The sequence below is a fragment of the Sus scrofa genome, chromosome 8 (assembly GCF_054392235.1).
Source record: "Sus scrofa isolate SSC_HxYL_T2T_F1_AM1 chromosome 8, Sscrofa_HxYL_maternal_Yorkshire_Landrace_v2.0, whole genome shotgun sequence".
NCBI lineage: Eukaryota > Metazoa > Chordata > Mammalia > Artiodactyla > Suidae > Sus > Sus scrofa.
The window spans coordinates 145,083,205-145,102,283 of record NC_139390.1 but is presented as its reverse complement, the minus strand read 5'-3'; the positions used below and the strand labels follow the sequence as shown (position 1 = coordinate 145,102,283).

General features: G+C 46.2%; 2 protein-coding genes across 10 annotated transcripts in view; one reads left to right on the top strand and one right to left on the bottom strand.

Annotated features, from left to right (window-relative positions):
- The window catches only part of BMP2K (BMP2 inducible kinase), a 118,894-nt gene extending 111,942 nt beyond the window's left edge, over window positions 1-6,952 (top strand). For both annotated transcript variants that reach the window (XM_021101898.2, XM_021101897.2), the window contains one exon: window positions 904-6,952. In XM_021101898.2, the coding sequence (XP_020957557.1) occupies window positions 904-2,309 (1,406 nt within the window). In that variant the 3' untranslated portion in view covers window positions 2,310-6,952. The remainder of the gene's footprint in view (window positions 1-903) is intronic.
- PAQR3 (progestin and adipoQ receptor family member 3) overlaps window positions 2,207-19,079 on the bottom strand; it is a 29,308-nt gene continuing 12,435 nt past the window's right edge. The window contains exons 4-8 of one of the 8 annotated variants that reach the window (XR_014813515.1): window positions 18,287-18,484; window positions 15,636-15,726; window positions 11,477-11,625; window positions 8,836-8,953; window positions 2,207-2,340 (exon numbers count right to left, since the gene is read on the bottom strand). Coding sequence is in view for 3 of the 8 variants with exons in the window: in XM_003129372.6 (XP_003129420.1) it covers window positions 11,483-11,625; window positions 15,636-15,726; window positions 18,287-18,484 (432 nt within the window). In the remaining 5 variants the exon portion in view is untranslated. Of the gene's footprint in view, window positions 2,341-6,871; window positions 7,009-7,965; window positions 8,451-8,835; window positions 8,954-9,009; window positions 11,626-15,635; window positions 15,727-18,286; window positions 18,748-19,079 lie in introns of those variants that run through there. The other 7 variants (XR_014813516.1, XR_014813517.1, XR_014813518.1 and 4 more) reach the window with 7 other exon arrangements.

Genomic DNA, 19,079 nt, shown 5'->3' with positions numbered 1-19,079 from the left:
TGACGAAAGACTCTACGTCCAACCCTAGCTAATTGTCAGAGGAGGGGGAGGGATGAGTGGCTGTGTGGTAGGGTCTGTTCAGATTGTTTCCTGCCTCTGGAAAATCAATTCAGTGCAAGAGTGTACCGGGAGGGCTATTTTCATGTGAACATATTATCTGTCTTTATGTCATACAGTGAAATTGTCAAGCGCTCTGTTTGTTTGATGTAGGTTTATTACCTATCTTACCGAGAACATAGTGACAGTTGTTTTAAGGCATCAAGCTTTTAATGTACTGTCTAGTAATAGGTGGGTATGACAGAGGAGGAGGTGTCATCCAGGGAAGACAGGTGTCCTTGGGACTGTCTCAGTTTGGGAGCTGGCCCTTAGCTTTTATCAGGCTGCGGGGATGCAGTCATGCTAACCCAACTCATAAGATCCTTGGCTACCAAAAAAAAAAAAAAAAAAAAAAAAAAAAAACCAAACCCAGAATGCCAGTGAAAAATTAGATATTACAGTGAAACATGTAACTAAGCAGACAAGCTATTCATGCTTGTTGATCTCTGTGGGAAAACTTTATAACAGAGTTGAAATACAAGCAAGGCAAGTGGCTGGATAATCTTATTTTGAAGGTGGGAGAAGAACATTTGCTTGTGTCCTATATTCAGAGTCCTGTTCTGGGGACTGCGAGTAAGACTTCGCTGTCACTGAGGGCCTCTGGTAGTCTGTCTGCACCGAAGGACCTAACCTTCGGCTTGAGGCCAAGTGCATTCCCCCAGCCTGAGGACAAAGAACGGCCACCGTGTCTTCCTTTAAGGGAACAGCTGTGCCTGATGTGTACTACTTCGTGGGAGCACATGTCGTTTCCTGCAAACGACTTTTTGAAATGCATTGCAGTGATAGAATTTTTCTTTGAATCGGCAGGTTCTCCTGAAAAGAAAATTGAGCCTGCATCCACGAATCAAGGCAACAGCACTGCAAACCCCGTCAAGCATAGAAAAGCAAGCCCCTTGTCTAAAGACCCGCGGACTGGAAAGAAACCCCCGGAGACCTCGTCCTTGCCCGGCCAGGGGCCGAAGGGGGCCGAGGAATCGGAGAGTGATTTCGAGTCAGACCCCCCTTCCCCGAAGAGCAGCGAGGAGGAGGAGGAGCAGGACGAGGAGCCCGAGGAGGAGGGCGGCCTCCAGGGAGAACCGGGAGATTTTAACGACGACGATACTGAGCCCGAAAACCTGGGGCACAGACCGCTGCTCATGGATTCCGAGGACGAGGAGGAGGAGGAGAAGCACAGCTCCGACTCGGACGACGAGCCGGCCAAGGCCGCCGCCAGCGCCGCCAGCCCGGGCCGCCGAGCCGCCGCTGGCAGTGGGCCGGGCCGGGACCCCGGGGCGCCGCGCCTCGCGCCCGCCCGGCCGCCCTCCGCCGCGGGGCCCGCGGCCGCCCAGCCCGAGGTCGACGTCTTCGGCGCCGTGCCGTTCTTCTCGGCGCGCGCCCCGCAGCCCCGGCAGGGAGAGCGCGCCCAGGCCCCGTGCCCCCGGGGCCAGCCCGGCCCGGCGGCGCCGGTGGAGCCCGAGGAGTTCGACGTCTTCACCAAGGCGCCCTTCGGCAGGAAGGGGACGGGGCCCGAGGCCCACGGCCTCCGCGCCGGGGCCGCCAGTGTGGACGTCTTCGGCTCCACTCCGTTCCAGCCCTTCGCCGCGGCGGCGAGCCGGAGCGGCAGCAGCGAGGACCTCTTCGGGCTGGTGCCCTTCGAGGAGATAGCCGGGAGTCAGCAGCCGAGAGGCAAGCCGCGGAGCCTGCAGAAGCTGACCTCTCGCCAGCGGCGCCCGAAGCAGGACGCGGCCAAGAGCAACGGGAAGCGGCACCACGGGCCCGCGGGCGGCGCCAAGAAGCCGGCCAAGCCCGCCTACCGCACCCCCGAGCGGGCGCGCAGGCACCGGCGGGCCGGCCGCCGGGACTCGCAGAGCAGCAGCGAGTTCCTCACCGTCTCCGACTCCAAGGAGAACATCAGCGTGGCCCTGCCCGATGGCCTGCCGGCCGAGGACAGCCTCCTGGACCCCTTCGGGGCCAAGCCCTTCCACCCCGCGGACCTGCCCTGGCACCCCCCGCACCAGGGCCTGGGCGACAGCAACCCCGTTCTGCCCGGGCGGCCGAGGCCCGGTTCACTGCACGGGGCCTTCCACGGCGCAGAGGCCCTGAAAATGGATGATTTTGGGGCCGTGCCCTTTACAGAGCTGGTGGTGCAGGGCCTCGGATCCCAGCAGCCCCAGCAGCCACAGCCGGGCGACTTAGACCCGTTCGGGGCAGCTCCGTTTCCTTCTAAACAGTAGATGACTTGCGAGGCGCTCTTGGCATTAACTCCTGTTTCCAAAAAAAAAAAAAAAAGAAAAAAAGAAAGAAAAAAAGTATGAATAGTTTTATGACTTTGAAAGAAAATTATTTGTATAGCCCTTTATATCATTCATTCTTACAGGTCAATCAGAATAGATGATTTTTAAATAAACCAAATGGAAAAAGGAAGCATCTGCACAGGGTAGTGACTCCACGCCTCTTCCACGCAGGAGCAAAGGGAGCGACGCGGCGACTCTAACCCAGGGGTTCGGCCACTGACCGGCCAGCACAGGAGTCCAGGGGAAGCGTGCGGGCCCTTTCCCGTCGTGTAGCCCCTGAAAGGGCCTGGAAAGCTGCGGCGTCATTTTTATAACCGAAGGTCACTTTTGTGCGCATATCCCAGGCTCGTTCCAGGATCCAGCATTTAAAACTGAGGTTCTTTGCAACAAGTTGCATTTGCGGATTTTTTTCCCAAGGTCTCTTCTAATTTCCTCATGGTAAAAAAAAAAAAAAAAAAAAATCCACTTCTCATGAAGCATGAGAAAGTGTTATCATAGGGAGAGTGCAGAGGTTTTAGTCCTTAGACCTTTTTCTCTACAAAGCAGAGCCAGACATCACTGACTGCTGTGCCTAAAACTTTCATTTGAAAAAACAAGTGCCATTACCGTGGAATATCTACGTAGAAGCTTAGAACAAAAACTAGAGAGAAATATCTGACGTGTGAAAAAATGTAAGAGAAAAAAAAATGATACAGAGGAGAGAAAAAGCAGTCCTTTGGGAACACTTTATGTTCCGGTTTTGAATGGCTTCTTGCTCAAAACTTTTATTATCATGTCCCTGCTAAAGCAGATTATTGGGAAGAGTGGGAGTGAGGACAAGGGTCATATAGAAATTTTATTTTAGGAAAAAAAAATACGTAGCTGAAACTCCGAGTTTTTGAGAGGTCAAATCATGTTGCATTTAATAACGTCCTTTATTAAATTACACCTTCCCCAACTATTCCCCAAGTCGTGAGCAGCAATTTTTGAGTTAGGTCTGGAGGGTGGAGTAGTTTTAATAAAGTGCACAGAACAGTGAAACCCACAAAGCCTTATGGGCAGGACTCGCTCCTGCCGCAAGTACCTCTGCACTGATACTCAAGATCTGAGGGTGGCTGCAAGGTGGCAGGTGTCAAGGGGCCAGCATCTAAACTCTGGTAGTTAGCTGACTGTCTTTAGCGAAAAGAACCCAGCTACGAAATGGCTTTTTTTTTTTTTTTAAATAACACCACAAATCCTAATTAGAAACTTGAGATTTTATAGAAATCATTTAATAAGATAGAAATTAAGTATATGAATTAATGGAAATACGGTATCTGTGCTTCCTGCATCTCTGACTGTTTTAAGTTATAATTAACTGTCCTTCCCTATCCAGTTAACAGTGAGCAGTTTCTAGAACCATTAAAAGGATTTACAAAAAGGAGGAAACTTATCAACGGGCACTCTCCTTGATTGCTGTATTTTAAATTAACTCTCTTTGAGCCCAATTAAATTTTCTGAGTAATCTTATCAGAATCTCTTAATTATAGCACCCCAACTGGGATGAGCTATAAACTTGGAAAGAAGCAAAACACATGTAACTAAACTATATATTTTTGATTGCTTCTCTTTTCTCTTTTAAATCAGACAGAAACCTGTGGACAAACAGAAGCAGCATGTGAATCGCAGTGTAGCAGGGGCAGACCTCGCATGACCTTACTGCTTAAAAGCTGTACCTGTAAAGCCCGGCTGCACCAGTTAACTTCTCCTTGTGCCAAAGGCAAAACTTATGTTTGCACCTTTTTTTTTTTTTTTTTTTCTGGTTCTCAGGTTGATTAATACTGCTAATGCAAATGCTCAAGTAGATTTCTTTGAAACTTTACAAAGTAGGTTCAAGCGATACTTTTAAAAGTGAAGAGTTGATGATTATATATAGTCAATCCATGAACTACAGTAGGTTTGTATCAAACAGAAGTTTTTTTTTTTAAATGAAAATCTGTTGGTTGATATGTACGCAATATGCTTCTTAGACTATTCTAGTCCTTAGCTGTGGTCTCTGCTAGATGTCCAGACTTTCACGGTGGAGAAGGGGTAGGGATGAATTCGTGTGGTCTCCTTGGGGTGGAAACATGACATACCTGGAGGGTGATACCAAGGCCTTGCTTATGCTTGTTTTTCCATACACTGAATAATTTTAAATGATTTAGACACTTTGGTGTATAATGCTGAATGAATTCTAAGGAAACACTGACACTGTTTACAATAGTTACATTCTTAGGTTTATTGTATCACAGCCCAGTGACTTTCCTCTTGAGATTGTAGCTCAGAGGAAACATTCAGGATCTAATAGGGAACCCAAGGGGATAGAAGTGGGGAGATAAGATTCTTTTTTTTTTTTTTTTTTTTTGGCTTTTTAGGGCTGCACTTGCAGCAGATGGATATTCCCAGGCTAGGAGGTCAAATTGGAGTTACAGCTGCCAGTCTACGCCGCAGCCACACAGGATCCGAGCCGCGTCTGCAACCTACACCACGGGTCATGGCAATGCCAGATCCTTAACCCACTGGGCGAGGCCAGGCCAGGGATCGAACCCACAACCTCATGGCTTCTAGTCGGATTCTTTTCCGCTGCACCACAACGGGAACGGCATCCTTTGTCCTGACGTAGCAGCATTTGCCCAAGGAGTTCAGGGTTAGGGTTGCTTCCCACTTCCCATCATGTTCTTCCACTGCTGTCGGATATAAGTCATACAGCTGATGCCCAGGTGAATCCCTGGAGAAGGGTAAGAATAAAGCTCCCAAGACATGAAAGAGCTTGACACGCACTTGGCACACAATACTCAGTACATGGTTGGCTCTATTTATGGGATGGTCTCATTCTTGTTTAGGGAGGAAAGCAGAAAAGCAGTGGTTCCTGTTCAGCAGGTGTCCCTGTGCGTCTTGAGCGTGTCGAGTAGTCACCCTCTAACCTGTAATACTTGATCAGCACTAAGGGAAGTACAAATTATGAAGCTAGCAAAAGTCTGAGGCCAAAGGTATTTCTGTCCTAACAGCTTTAATAATGCTTATTGATTTTGAATCATCTTTTTAAAAAGTGGACCATTTACTTATTTTAATATCATCACTTCAGCAAAATGGTAGTGTTGAAAAGATCAGCTTTCATGGCACTAAGGAATGTATCTGCTAAGACACAAAAGTTGCTTGGTGTGCATGTGTATGAGGCCGAGGAGGAAAGATTGTAGGCGGATGAAAATTTAACAGACTGGAGTATTTATTCAGAAGTATCCATTGGGAAAGGGTGGGATTCTTCCACTGATGCGCCTCCTGCCTGTGTGTGTGTCTGCATGTGTGTGTGTGTGTGTGTGTGTGTGCGCGCGTGCGTGCGTGTAGGTACTTGGGCACAGCTACGACAGTGTTTGGAATTGTAGACAGAAGCAGCTGTTGATCGGGTGACAGAGACAGACGATTGTCCTCATCTCGCTGGCGGGACCTCCTGAGGCGGAGCCCACCCTGCTCTCCAGGCAGACCCCTGTTCCTGCTCTGCGGTCTGCTCCGTCTCGTTTCGGTTGTGGTACTGAGCATCAGCACTGCTCGAAGGTCCTCGCGTGTTAGCATCACTAGTTCTGAGGAGTTTGGGTACATTTGTTTCAGTATATGTAGAAGGTCCAGTAAACTTTCTCTCTCTCTTTTAAGCAAAATGACTCATTTTAGGTCCAATATTGAGCTGACAGATCTACTGTGAGAATGAGCTGACGTATCTACTGTGAGAATAACATGATAGTTTATTTGAAAACTTCTGTACACAGTGGTGTTTATATATCCAGATAAATATATAAACACGTATGCATGCATGCATCACATCTCTCTACTGTAGAGGTAATGTGAATTTTTAAATTTTAAATGGAATTGCAACCACAATCATTGCTAAAAGAACATTCACTCCTAGTGAGGGTTTACAAAAGCCACTAAAAGAATAAGGTAGACAGATAAAAATGCAAAGGGCCATCATTTGGGGTTATTTTTATTTAAAAATTTATTGTGCTACTTTTGAAAGAGAATTGTTTTTATTACTACGTTCTTTGTGATTGGAAAGTCATCTAATAGTAAGCAGTGCAGTAATAGGAAGCTACTTTTTAATTGCTGGCAAACAGCTTTAAGTGCACTTTCTTTTATTACACTTCCATTTTTTGTTAAACTTGAATTTTCTGAAGCCTTTTATGTACCACTAAGCAATTAACTTTAACTTTTAATAAACCTGATTTACATCTTTATTATATTTCTAATTGCTAAAAAAACATACTTTCTAAAGTTCAGTCCTCAAATATAGCTGGGAAACTTATGAGATAGAATCACTTGCTGTTTTTTTCTTCTTTTATCTAATTAAGCACTAACAGATTTTAGTACTATATTGCCTTTATGTCGCTTATTCTTATTGACTGAAATTTGTCCCTCATCACTTTGTTTGAAATTTAAAGTTATTTTCTTACTGTATTTATCATACCTACTGTTTTAATAATCTGCATTCTTTAAATGCAATAAATCCCAAGTGGATTGCATATTCTTTTTAATCAATGACTTCAGAGTTTTTCATTATTCGCCATCATCTTATTAAAAGTTTTGGATGCAAACTTCTGGTCAGTTTTTTCATTCACACCACATACATCAGGCACCTGTTATGCACCAGCTAATGGAGTAGAAAAATGAATAGGGTTAGATCTCCGTTCTAAGGAGCTCACAGTTTTGGATTTAAGTAAGAAAACATATTTTGACCTAGCATTTGTGCGACAAAAAACTAGCATAATTTCTTCAGGCACCATGACTATTGGTGCTTATAATGATGAAGGTAAGGCCAAAACATAAGAGCCTGAAATTCCTCTTTAGTTCCTTTAGAATGTTTGGCATAGTTTGTGCATTATATAATTTATTTTTAAACCCTTTAAAAACCGGTAACCTTTTTTTTTTTTTTGCTTTTTAGGGCCACACATGCGGCATGTGGAGCTTCCCAGGCTAGGGGGTCAGATCAAAGCTGTAGCTACCAGCCTATGCCACAGCCACAGCAACACAGGATCAGAGCCACGTCTGTGAACCTACATACACCACAGCTCACAGCAACGCTGGATCCTTAACCCACTGAGCAAGGCCAGGCGATCGAACCTGCATCCTCATGGATGCTAATCAGATTCCTTAAGTGCTAAGCCACAACAGGAACTCCAAAACGGTAACGTTTTAACTGTTAACAAGTATTTAGTTAGGGAGTTCCCACTGTGGCGCAGCAGTAGTGAACCTGACTAGTATCCATGAGGATGCGGTTCGATCCCTGGCCTCGCTCAGTGGGTTAAGGATCTGGCGTTGCCAAGAGCCGTGGTGTAGGTCGCAGACATGGCTTGGAACCTGTGTTGTGGCTGTGGTGTAGGCCGGCAGCTGCAGCTCCAATTCAACCCCTAGCCTGGGAACTTCCATATGCCATGGGTGCAGCCCTAAAAAGACAAAAAAAAAAAAAAAAAAAAAAAAAAGGATTTTGTTAAATAAAATATTGTAATCCTTGATTATGTCAGAAAAGAAGCTTTGACATGTTATTAAAGAGAAAACTTCTTAGATCGATGGACTAAGCGTGGTGTCAAGATCTCAATAGAGATTGGTGGCTTGTGGAAAGACTCAATTTATTATGAATGCACCTTTTTTTTTTCAGAAGTAGCAACATTTATCTAAAGTTATGTGGAAAAATGAGGGCTTTTTAATACAGGGGCAAAATACCACAAATGCTGCTAAAAGCTATATAAAAAGAGAACAGTGGAATGTATGTATCACTGCTCAAATTCGGTTATAGTTCACTTCTCTACAGAAGAAAATATGCTGCAATGAGAGCTGTTTGAGTAAACTAGACCCCCTTAAAAAAGTCCAGCCCCAGCAACATATGTAAGATGTAGTTAATATTTTCATATTGAAAGAACGAGCTTCTGAAGTTTTGCTTGTTCCATGTTTAAAAAGATGGTTCAGTGTTGCTTCAGACTGTTGGTGCTACTGAATTTACATGTTCTATTCCATCGTGCTTGATCCCAGGCTCACAGAGCAAGACTAGACCTTGGTGGTGGCGGTCACTCCTGCCCTCCAAGGATGGAAGTTTCACTGTTCACAAGAGATGCCCACTGTTACGACCTTGCCTTTCTGGAAATGTTTTCTCAAAAGTGGTTTCAGTTTTGGATCATTCTCTCCCTGTCCTACTCAGGATGCATGGGACAGAGTTTGAGGGACGCTGATGCTCAACAGCATCTGTGCCTCTCTCCAGTAAAAACACGGTCACTGTGCTAATGCAGGTAAGGGACACTCAGCCCCTCCCCCAGGAGCTGAGCTGCTGCTTCCCTGCACACGCTGCGGCAGGGGTGCAGTGACCCCAAGTGATGGCTACAAGTGAACACAGACCGACTCAGCTCAGCAAGTGGCAGGAATCCAGAAGTTCGTGCTTTGCCCCTTAAGATTCAATGCAGGGCAAAGGGTATGTGTAGGTAGGTACCTGCCAAATGGAGAGTTGTCCAGCTGTATGCCAGCCAGTCAGTCTTCACAGCGGGTACTCTGTCCAGGCGGGAGGCCAAGAGATGTGACACACATTCCCTGAATCTTCGTTCCTGATTCTAAAATACGATTTCAAAGCTGTTATGTGTTACAAAGAACGACGAGCAGCACTTAATATATTTAATAAACCCAGTTTATTTACATCGCACACGTCGTGCCGTGCAGCTTACTGAATCGCACTCAGTAGAAGGAAAAAGACAAGCACTGTTGCTACTGAAAATGGCTTTGTGTAGAAAGATAATTCTCTTCAGTGAGTTAACTACAACCTTATAAATCACTATAGACAACTTGAAACAACCAAATGTATTTGTAAAGTCTGCAGGTAGAGCTTTTATAATTTACACATTGTTAAAATTAAAACCAGGCTTAGACTGAAGCTGAATAATCTTATTTTAATAAATCTACAAAATGAAAATAAATACACATTATTACAAGGCTCAGATTCAGAGGCGATTTTTAAGTGGTTATCCTTTAATGTTAACAATGTCCTAAAAATTGGTATCAGTAGTGATGTGCACACAGTAGGTGGTCAATAAATGCTGATAAACAGAAGTGTTCATAGTTGACGGCAATCCACATTCATTCATTCCCTATGTTATAATAAGTACATTAAAGATAAAAATGAAAGAGCTTTCTTACAATATTCAATATGTTCATAAAGAGATGAAGTGTTTACATGGTAAATTTAATTCTCCTTATAGTCAGACCTGTATGCTTTTTAAAGTCAAAAGACAGTCTAAAAGTATGGTCTATCTATTCAGATGACAAGTATTAAATAATGCATATACTCTAAAAAAAGGACTGTTTTTAAAAATTAAAGTGAAACTTCGATGCCAGACCTAAAATAACTAGACTTCTCCCTCAGTTTTAAATGTATTGTAACTACTCAGTGTATTCCATTTGGCCAAAATATCTATTTAAAAGCAATGGTGTCATGTAAGCCAGTGAGGGATGCTTTAGGGGAAATATATCCTGTTATCTTTCCACCAAAATCTCCCATCACTTGCATATGAATCAAATTTCTGGTCTTATGAGGTAAAATGGCCATTTCAAAGTGGAGTTCTATCGTAACAATGGGTACAATATGGGGTGCACTTAGCCTACCAGCGGAGAATGCTCCTTGCTGAGATACGAGCGAGGGGAATTTATATTCAAAAAACAAGTTTTTACAGTTGCATAAACTGAGGCACATTAAATAGCATTGCAAACATCAGGTGTTCAGATGGCATTTGGGGAGTAAACTCCACCATCAATCAACACCTTCTGATATTTAGGAATTTCAATGTTCTGAAGATACACCGGTGCTTAAAGCAGTTCATGTCAACCCATTAGGAAACGTGGGTAATATTTTATGTTCCGAGAAACAACCTGTTTTGATGGGTGGCTGCCTCATGGGGTTGAGCTCACGCACGTGAAGAGACCAGAGGACAAGCACGCTCTGTTGCGTGACAGGGCAGTGAGATCTGCTTTTAAATATACACTGAAGGGTCAGGCCCAAATCTTCAACAGTGCCTAGCAATGCTGTGCGCTTTCAGTACAAGGCTACCACGGGCTTAAGCAGCAAGACTAGAGCACAGGCGAGCCATCGTGTCATCAAACGGGGCAGCTGCGTGACTGTTCTAAGGCTTAAGGTTCATTTCAGGGTCAAGAACTGGTGGGCCGCCTGGATTCTATGGCCTTGAAAGTAGCACCCATGCACCTGGGAACCCCACCATCAGGAAACTGAAGACTGCAAACTCAGAGAGGTGAAAATCTTCCATTATAGGAATTTGAGGACCAAAAATCTGCCATCTGCTGGCAAGAGTTCAATTCTTATATGGAATTAAATAATGTTATTTGAAATTGAAAAGCCCAAATGGCCTCTCACTTGGTTATTAGCTCCAGAATTTGGGACCCAGTCATGTAGTAAGTTTTTAATACGATTTTTATCTGATGGCAAATGACAATACAAGTCCTTTTCCCTTTCTCAATGCCTCTCTCAACTTAAAGGAGAGGAAGTTTAAACGTTTTGTTCTAGCACACTAAAACCCCAACGTTCCTGGGCAGAAGAGACCCTACAGCCGAAGGAAGTAATATCTCACGTGCGGGTGTCTCGCGAACCGTCCATGTAAAGCGCGAGGGCTCCCCGTCGCCGTCGGCTTGCGCCAGGCACAGGCTATGGCAACGCCTGCCTTGATGAGGCGCCGCAACCTGGCCTTGCGCTCGAAGCGCCTTCGGGCGGAGAAATCGCACAGGTCTGCTCCACGCTGCGGCGGCGCGAGCCCGGCCGAAGGCAATCGAGCTGGTGTCCGGCCAAAGGACGACACCCCCACCCCCTCCCGGCCGCCCCTGCGCTTCAGGTGTTTCCCACGCACGCCGACGAAACGTCGCTTTCTGTCCCAGCCGCAGTCAGCAGTGTTCAGGGCCCAGAAAGCAGGAACTATTACAGACCCCCAAGGACGCTTTTCCATTTTTATGAAGTACGCATGATATACATAGCAAACCAGGGAGGAAAGGAAAGGCTGCTGGGAACCTTAGAAACAGCGGGGCACACAACTCCCCGTTACCTATTGCTTAACAACTGAAGACACCAGGGGCCATACCTGAATTCACAAATGCGACACGTAGTCAGGGCAAGGCTTGCTATGTCTGTACTGCATGACATACACTGTTGACTGATGCCACCAGTATAACATCACGACCGCAAGGATGTGCCATATTTGGTGGCTTGATCCGAGGTAGTTCAGTTGGCCTGCAAGGGGAGGTGGAGAGCAAAGAATATCGATTGTAATGTTTGGATATTAAAAGGAAAATATATTTCCACCTCTAGCCTTGGAAATATGACTAAGCAGCAAAAAGACTTCGGCAGCCTCAGAGTACCTGGAGACTGACTGGAGAGTCATTCGGACCCAAAGTTTCTAAAACAAAGACCAGTTCATATCTGAGTCTGACTTTAAGGTGTTATTCATTAAGTATACTGGGGGATTTTAGAAATACTGTTTCAAATGTCTTTTCAAAATCAAGACTTGGTTAATTTCAGGTATTTGACCTTTTGTCTCCCACAAATCAACTCATACGCCCGGGAAGAAAAGACATTACATGACAGAAGCTAAGGAAATTAGTGCTACACATCACAGAGTGAGCTGGGTATGAAGCAGAAACTTGGTTGTATTTGGGTATCATTCCGCTTAAAGCACTTTTTTTTTTCTTTGTATGGCTGCACCTGCAGCATATGGAAGTTCCCCGCCTAGGGGTCAATTTGGAGCCACACCTGCAACCTACGCCACAGCTTGCGGTAAGGCCGAATCCTTAACCTACTGAGTGAGGCCAGGGATTGAACCCGCATCCCCACAGAGACAACATCGGGTCTTTAACCTGCTGAGCCACAATGGGAATTCCAAAATTCTTTGTTGGTTTTCTCTGTAGTCTTTAAAAACTTAAAAAAAAAATTTTAAAGTTATTTTTTTGGCCACGCTCACGGCATGCATAAATTCCTAGGCCAGGGATGGACTCTGAGCCACGGCACTGACAACGCTGGATCCTTAACCACCAGGCAATCAGGGAACTCCTGCACTTTTCATTTAAGCAGATGTATAAGAAAAAAGCTCAGATCTGAATCTTGTGCTATCAGACTACTGGAACAATCTACAAAATGTAATTAGTAATAGGCTAATTAATCAAGGCTGATTAGTTCATATACAATTTAGGAGAATTACTTAATTTCTCTTTGTGGTTAAAGTTTAAATTCCAAGGAGATTAAATAACTAACATGTGGGAAGCATCCTGAAAAATAACAAAGTAAATAAAATGTAGAGCTATGGAAATCTAAATGTAAATAACTTTTCCTCACTTACGGTGCTTCTCTGGTCACATAATAAAAACCTTCTCTGTCTTTTCTTACCAAGAAGAATAATCATACGGCGTGTAAGTTTTAAAGTTTAAGTCAACAGAATTCTTTCTGTGGAGGTTCTTAGCCTTTTTTTGGTGCCATGGAACCCTTTGACAGCCTAGTGAAGCTCACAGACTCATTTTTAAAAACATAAAATATTGAGTATTATAAGGAAAACTTATTAATTGTAACACGAGTATCACAGATCCATTGAGTTCTGTCCGTGGACATCCTGGAGATCCCTGAACCCATCAAATATCGTGTTTATATATTTACTTATTTTATTTTTTAATTTTTTGCTTTTTAGGGCTGCACCCAAGGCATGCGGAAGTTCCCAGGCTAGGGGTTGAATCGGAGCTGTAGCTGCCAGCATATACCACAGCCACAGCCATGCCGGATCCAAGCTGCGTCTGCGACCTACACCACAGCTCATGGCAACACCGGTTCCTTAACCCATTGATCGAGGCCAAGGATCGAAGCCACAACCTCATGGTTCCTAGTTGGATTCATTTTCGATGTGCCATGATGGGAACTCCTATATTTAAAACAATTTAATCTCGGCTGAAAGTAAATTCTTTAGGTTTTTTTTTTTTTTTTTTTTTTAATGGCTGCACCTGCTGTATATGTAAGTTCCCAGGCTAGGGGTTGAATTGGAGCTGCAGCTGCAGCCTACACCACAGCCACAGCAATGCTGGATCCGAGCCACATCTGCGATCTATGCCATAGCTTGTGGCAATCCCGAATCCTTATCCCACTGAGTGAGGTCAGGGATCGAACCCACATCCTCATGGATGCTAGTCAGATTCCTTAAGCACTAAGCCACAACAGGAACTCCAAGGATGAACTGTGTTGGTTTCACCGTATTCATTCACCATCTCGCCGCCACTATAGCATGTTTCTCTTTCGAGCCGGGCAGTAAATGAGGACTGGCCAGCCAAGGGTTCCAAGCCGAGCATTCAGGAACCCCCGTGACCCTCACTTTGCTCTGAAATGCCTTGGCACTTCTTACGGTCTCGCATCTCTGCTGCTCAAATGTATCTGTACCTCTACTCAGTCGGCCACACGGGGCATGTGCTTTTCGGCAAGTTCGTCTTGAGGAACATCAAGTTACTAACTTTTGACCTTGTGTAGGTGTCTTATACTAGACAACTGGGAGTTTTGATTTGAATATTTTAAGGCGTAAAAACACTACGGCCATAATCTCTACACAGAGTGCAGAGAACTTTCAATGTTGATTTTCCACATGTACTGATGACGAAGAAATTAAAAATAAAATATTAACAAAGTGATAAAAAATGTACTTCCCTAGAACTGTTTTCTGAGGGAAGTCCTGGCCCTGCCCGGAGTCCTGGCCTTTACACCCAGCTTCCTCTTTTTTCCGGCTTTTGAGGGCCATGCCCACAGCGCGGGGAGGCCCCCAGGCCAGGGGTCCCATCGGAGCCACAGCTGCCGGCCTCCGCCACAGCAACGGCATCGGGGGACACGAGCCGTGTCTGCGACCCGCACCACAGCTCAGGGCAAGGCCGGAGCCCCGACCCAGCGAGGCCAGGGATGGAACCGCACCCTCCCGGATGCCAGTCCCGTCCGCGGTGCCGCCACGGAAGCTGCTGACGCCCAGGTTCTTCGCCGTATATTCCAGTCTGACTTTTGACGCCGTGGCGAAACCCACGTGCACAGAGGCAAGCCTGCCTTCTGAGGTTCTCCAGTTCGAGGTGTCTCGGCCCTTCTTCTCTACCAACACTCGTGGCGAGGGGCACAGTCCTATCTAGGACTCGCTGTGGAGGAGATTCTTCACCCGGGGGGAGGGAGGACAACCTGCAATCTGAACCGAAACTGCTCCCCTACTTCCAGCCCCCAGACCCAAAGACTGCTGCTCCATCTCTGGTAACTCTTGACTCGAGCCAAAGCCCCCCTGGACTCACATCACTCGGCCCCTCACTGAGCCACAGACTCCATCTGCGAAGCGGGCTGAGGGCATCGCAGTAGCAACTGCTAAGCCCTCCCCAGTGCTCGCTGCTTGGGAGGAGCTGTGCTGCATGTTTCACGTGCATGTTCCCATCTAACCTGCACAACAACCCTGGGAGAGAAAAGTGTCATCTTCGTGTTTCAGAGGAGGGAGCCGAGCGGAGAAGGTTTCACTCGCAAGTAAGGGGGATTTGAACCCATGCTGTCTGACTCTGGGGCCGAAGCTCCCACACAAGCCGGTACACGGCGTGGGGAGCATTGGTGCCCTCCCCAGTGTCCTCTTCCTCATCTCCCATCAGAAGATGGTTTTTCTCTGGACCGAAGAAGCAGGGAGATGGGTCCTTTTCTTAAGCGTCAGGCGTGGGGATATCTTGGGACACCAAGAACCTTAACTCCTATTATTTTCTTACCCCTGGGCACCAGGGAGCTGAAAGCCAGACTGATGGGCTTTATCTATTGCACAGAAACTTACAAGAGGTATACTGTGACGTAACCCTGAACCTGGCTTCTCTTCATTAGCCTCTGCTGCTTGTTTGTTTTACGGGTCTCTGCATACATAAACTCATTTTAAAGCATAAGTTGATACACAAAGAAGCAAATGGTAACTGCTAACGAGGGCCCCACAAAAAAGGAGTGGCTGGGAGTCAGCAGACCCCCAGCTTTGTCAGGCATTCACGATGGCGAAATGGTGATAATTCTATCTACTGGCTAGACTCATAGTGTGACAGTGAAAGAAAGTCTGTGGAAGCCATTTGAAAGCTAGGGATTTAGAGAAGAGCTGAGGAGAGAAGCACCAGTCTATAACCAATGATACTGAGAAAAAAATCCGCAGTTTTGATGCTCTGACATACATACCTCCACCATACCGCCCGAATAAAGAGCCCGGCCACGGCGGAAGCCATGCCTACCTGGAAAGTACCTTTCCGGAACCTTGGAAACGTAGAACAGGAAAGCGAGGACAGCGATCACATACATCACAAGCACGCGGGGCGCAAAGTCCTGAAAAGCAACACACGGAGCGTTTTTCACAGATCTCCCAGCTGCGACTGAATTTCGAATTTACTGTAAGTCTAATCCGCAGAATTCTCTGATGTGCGGAATTAGACTTTACAGGTGGGGGTTACGTCTGTTAAATCCGAATTGGTTTTGCAGACCGCCTCCAGCAGCAGAAAGCCTGCTCTCGGTCCTGAAGGAAGCACCCACAGGAGGGAACCCAGAGACTGCCTTCAAGTCCAGGGAACCACAGCACCCAGAGCTCCCACAGTGTGACATCCGCAGGGCACCCAGCCCCATCGACAGCACAGGTGCATCGGGGACGCGTGTGGGAATGGAGGGACCAGCTGAGCAGGTAAAGGGACTGAAAAGGGACTCGAGGCTGGAAAAGACCCAAGCGGCTTGGTCCAACCATGCAATCTGTCCCACCGCCCAGATACACGGCCTTCTCAACACTACGATACTCTCCCCGCTCTCCTGGAAAGCTTTTCCCTGCTCTGAGGAGATCAGCCAGCTCGAACTTATACATACTCTTCCTAAATCTGGTTATAAACCTAACTTACCAAGAAGTCATTTAAGAAATAAAGACAAATTACTCCTCTTCCTTCTACAAATATTTGAGAATCAGCCCCTGCCCTAAATACTGTCTCCTCAGAGGAATCAACCTCTGATTTCTTACACATTCCAGGATGCTACTCCAGCCAACCGCCCAGGTTCAGCTCTTTGGAGCTTTTCATCTTTGGTTAAGTGCCTCCCTCTCCAGCTCTTTAAAAGCAGAGCTTACTAGAGAATTTACCTAAAAGTATCCCTTTATTGCTACACTGAAATCATCTGTGACATCAGACTTGCATCTTAGGAATCACTGTCTTCCTAGGCCTTATTTCTATTTGAAGATTTCTGAACACAGAAATGTTCTTTCTTTTTTTCCCTCTGAATTTCTCTAAAATGAGCTGGCTTAATGGGTCTGGTCCTCTTTCTTTGTTACGATAAAGCTTAAAAGGATATGTTTCCCTCTCCCCAAATTTCACTCACTTCTCTGTCGATAATTAGCTGTTCCTTTTCGGTTAGGATGAAGTCTGGAGGGGCAATTCCCTGCTCTATTTTCTACTTATTTTCAGGGCATCAAAGCAAGATAAAAATCATGTTTTCACAGATACCGGGATCAGGGAACTTCCTCAGCACTCCTCTCTCACCTTTCTCCCCATTTCCGAATGTTACAAAGGAAGCATCACCTTGTCCTCAAATGGGCAGCGTGGCCAGATCATAATCACTCCACTCACTAATCGCCTCCTCTCTTTTTTCTTTTTGTCTTTCTGCCATTTCTTGGGCCGATCCTGCAGCACATGGAGGTTCCCAGGCTAGGGGTCGAATCTGAGCTGTAACTGCCAAGCCTATGCCTGAGCCACAGCAACTCGGGATCCGAGCCACTTCTGCGATCTACACCACAGCTCACGGCAACGCCGGATCGTTAACCCACTGAGCAAGGGCAGGGGCCGAACCTGCAACCTCATGGTTCCTCGTCGGATTCGTTAACCGCTGCGCCACGACGGGAACTCCAACCTCCTCTCTCTTTAGTTTGATATTCAGATGCTTCCGACTGTGAAGTTGTTGCCAACTTCACGCAAGTCTATACAAGCCTTCTACTAGTTCTGCTTCTTCCAAAAAATAATTCTTTTGAATAAAACCTCCATTCAAATCCCCATTTTTCCAACGTGGCCACTGCAACAAGTATGTGTGATTTCTTCTACATTTCTCGGCATAATTGCTTATGTTAAAAATTCTCAAGTTTACTCTCTAGCACCCAGTTAAAGCATTTTTATATGAATCTCTAAGAACTTAAGTCTTACTTCTAATCTCCTTCTCAAGAATGCCGAGGAATTCTCACTGAGGGTCTTCCTGAGGTACCCCCACGGTTCCCCCATGTTTTCTGACTGTAACCGTGCTTCTTTTCTTTTTCCAATACATTTTCCTTGCTGGGTGGAACCGCTCCATGGCTCCAGCCACCCAGACGGTAATGGCTTTCAGGTCTCCATCACTGGCCTCAGACTCTGAGCTAAGTCCGGACCCCATCTCCACCTTTACATCCCAGGGGCACCTCAGACTCCACAGGTCCAAGAGGAAGTCCTTCCCACGCCGCCTCCTCCACACACACACACACACACACACACACAGAGGAAGCAGCTGCCCCCCCTTGCTCCTTTGTGTTATTATCCCCGGCACCGCCCCGCCCTGGCTGACAAAGCTGGACGGTGGGCGGCGTCCTCCACAGTAAGGACTTGGCTGTTTACACGCTAAGGGTGGCAGCAAGAGAACTAAGAACGCGTCACTTCACAGAACTACATCACAGCAGAAAAAGCGGTTAGAGTTCCGTCCCCGCAGAGGAGGTGTGTTTATTTGTAAGAAATTATCGCATTGTTACACAGTCACAACTATGCTCTCAGATGACAGAGACCTGCCCCCGCGGCCTGACTGTACTACTTTACCCAAAGGAGTAAAATCGAAAGGGCAAACAAAACAAAACAAAACAAAACCCAACCATGACACATACTGAGCACATTGAACCCACCTGCACAATAGGAGCCCCGACGCCTCCATTGAGCCAAACCCAGTGAAGAGTAGGGATCACTCCGTATCCCGAAACAGAACAAAAGATGACAGAACGGAGCCTCTGCCACTGCTGGGTGAGGTAATTGGGGTGAATCTGCGCAAAGAACACCGCCAGGATCATAGCCAGCACTGTGATCAAGTACACCTGCCGCCAGTACTGGAATGCAAGGAGACCCAATTGCAATGGTTAATGACAGTAAGGGGAGTTCCCACCACGGCCCAGTGGCAACGAATGTGACTAGGAACCACGAGGTTGTGGTGCGATCCCTGGCCTCGAGCAGGGGTGAAAGAGCCAGTGTTGCCATGAGCTGTGGTGCAGGTTGCAGACGAGGCTCCAAGCTAGCGAGGCTGTGGCTGTGGCTGTGGTTGTAGGCCGGCAGCCGTAGCTCTGATTAGACCCCTACTGCTGAGAGTGTGGCCCTAAAAAGCAAATAAAATAAAATAAATAAAATAAAAACAGTAAGGGAAGGAAAAGAGTAATTTCTAATTTTGGCTTCTACATTACACATTCCAAATTCTATTTGGCATTTTCATTTCCAAACATGATCACCTTCCTTCCTTAAAACAAGGCATGTTGCATACAGCTGTTGGGTTTCTTAGGATGATAAACCAGATCCCCAAATGAGCTGGTAAAGAACACATGTGTTCATACAAAAGCCTTCCTGAGTATCTATCGCATGCCGGGGCAATTTAAGTCCTGCGGAAACAAAGATGACTAGGACATGAGCTCTCTCAGCGGGTGGGCGCACAGC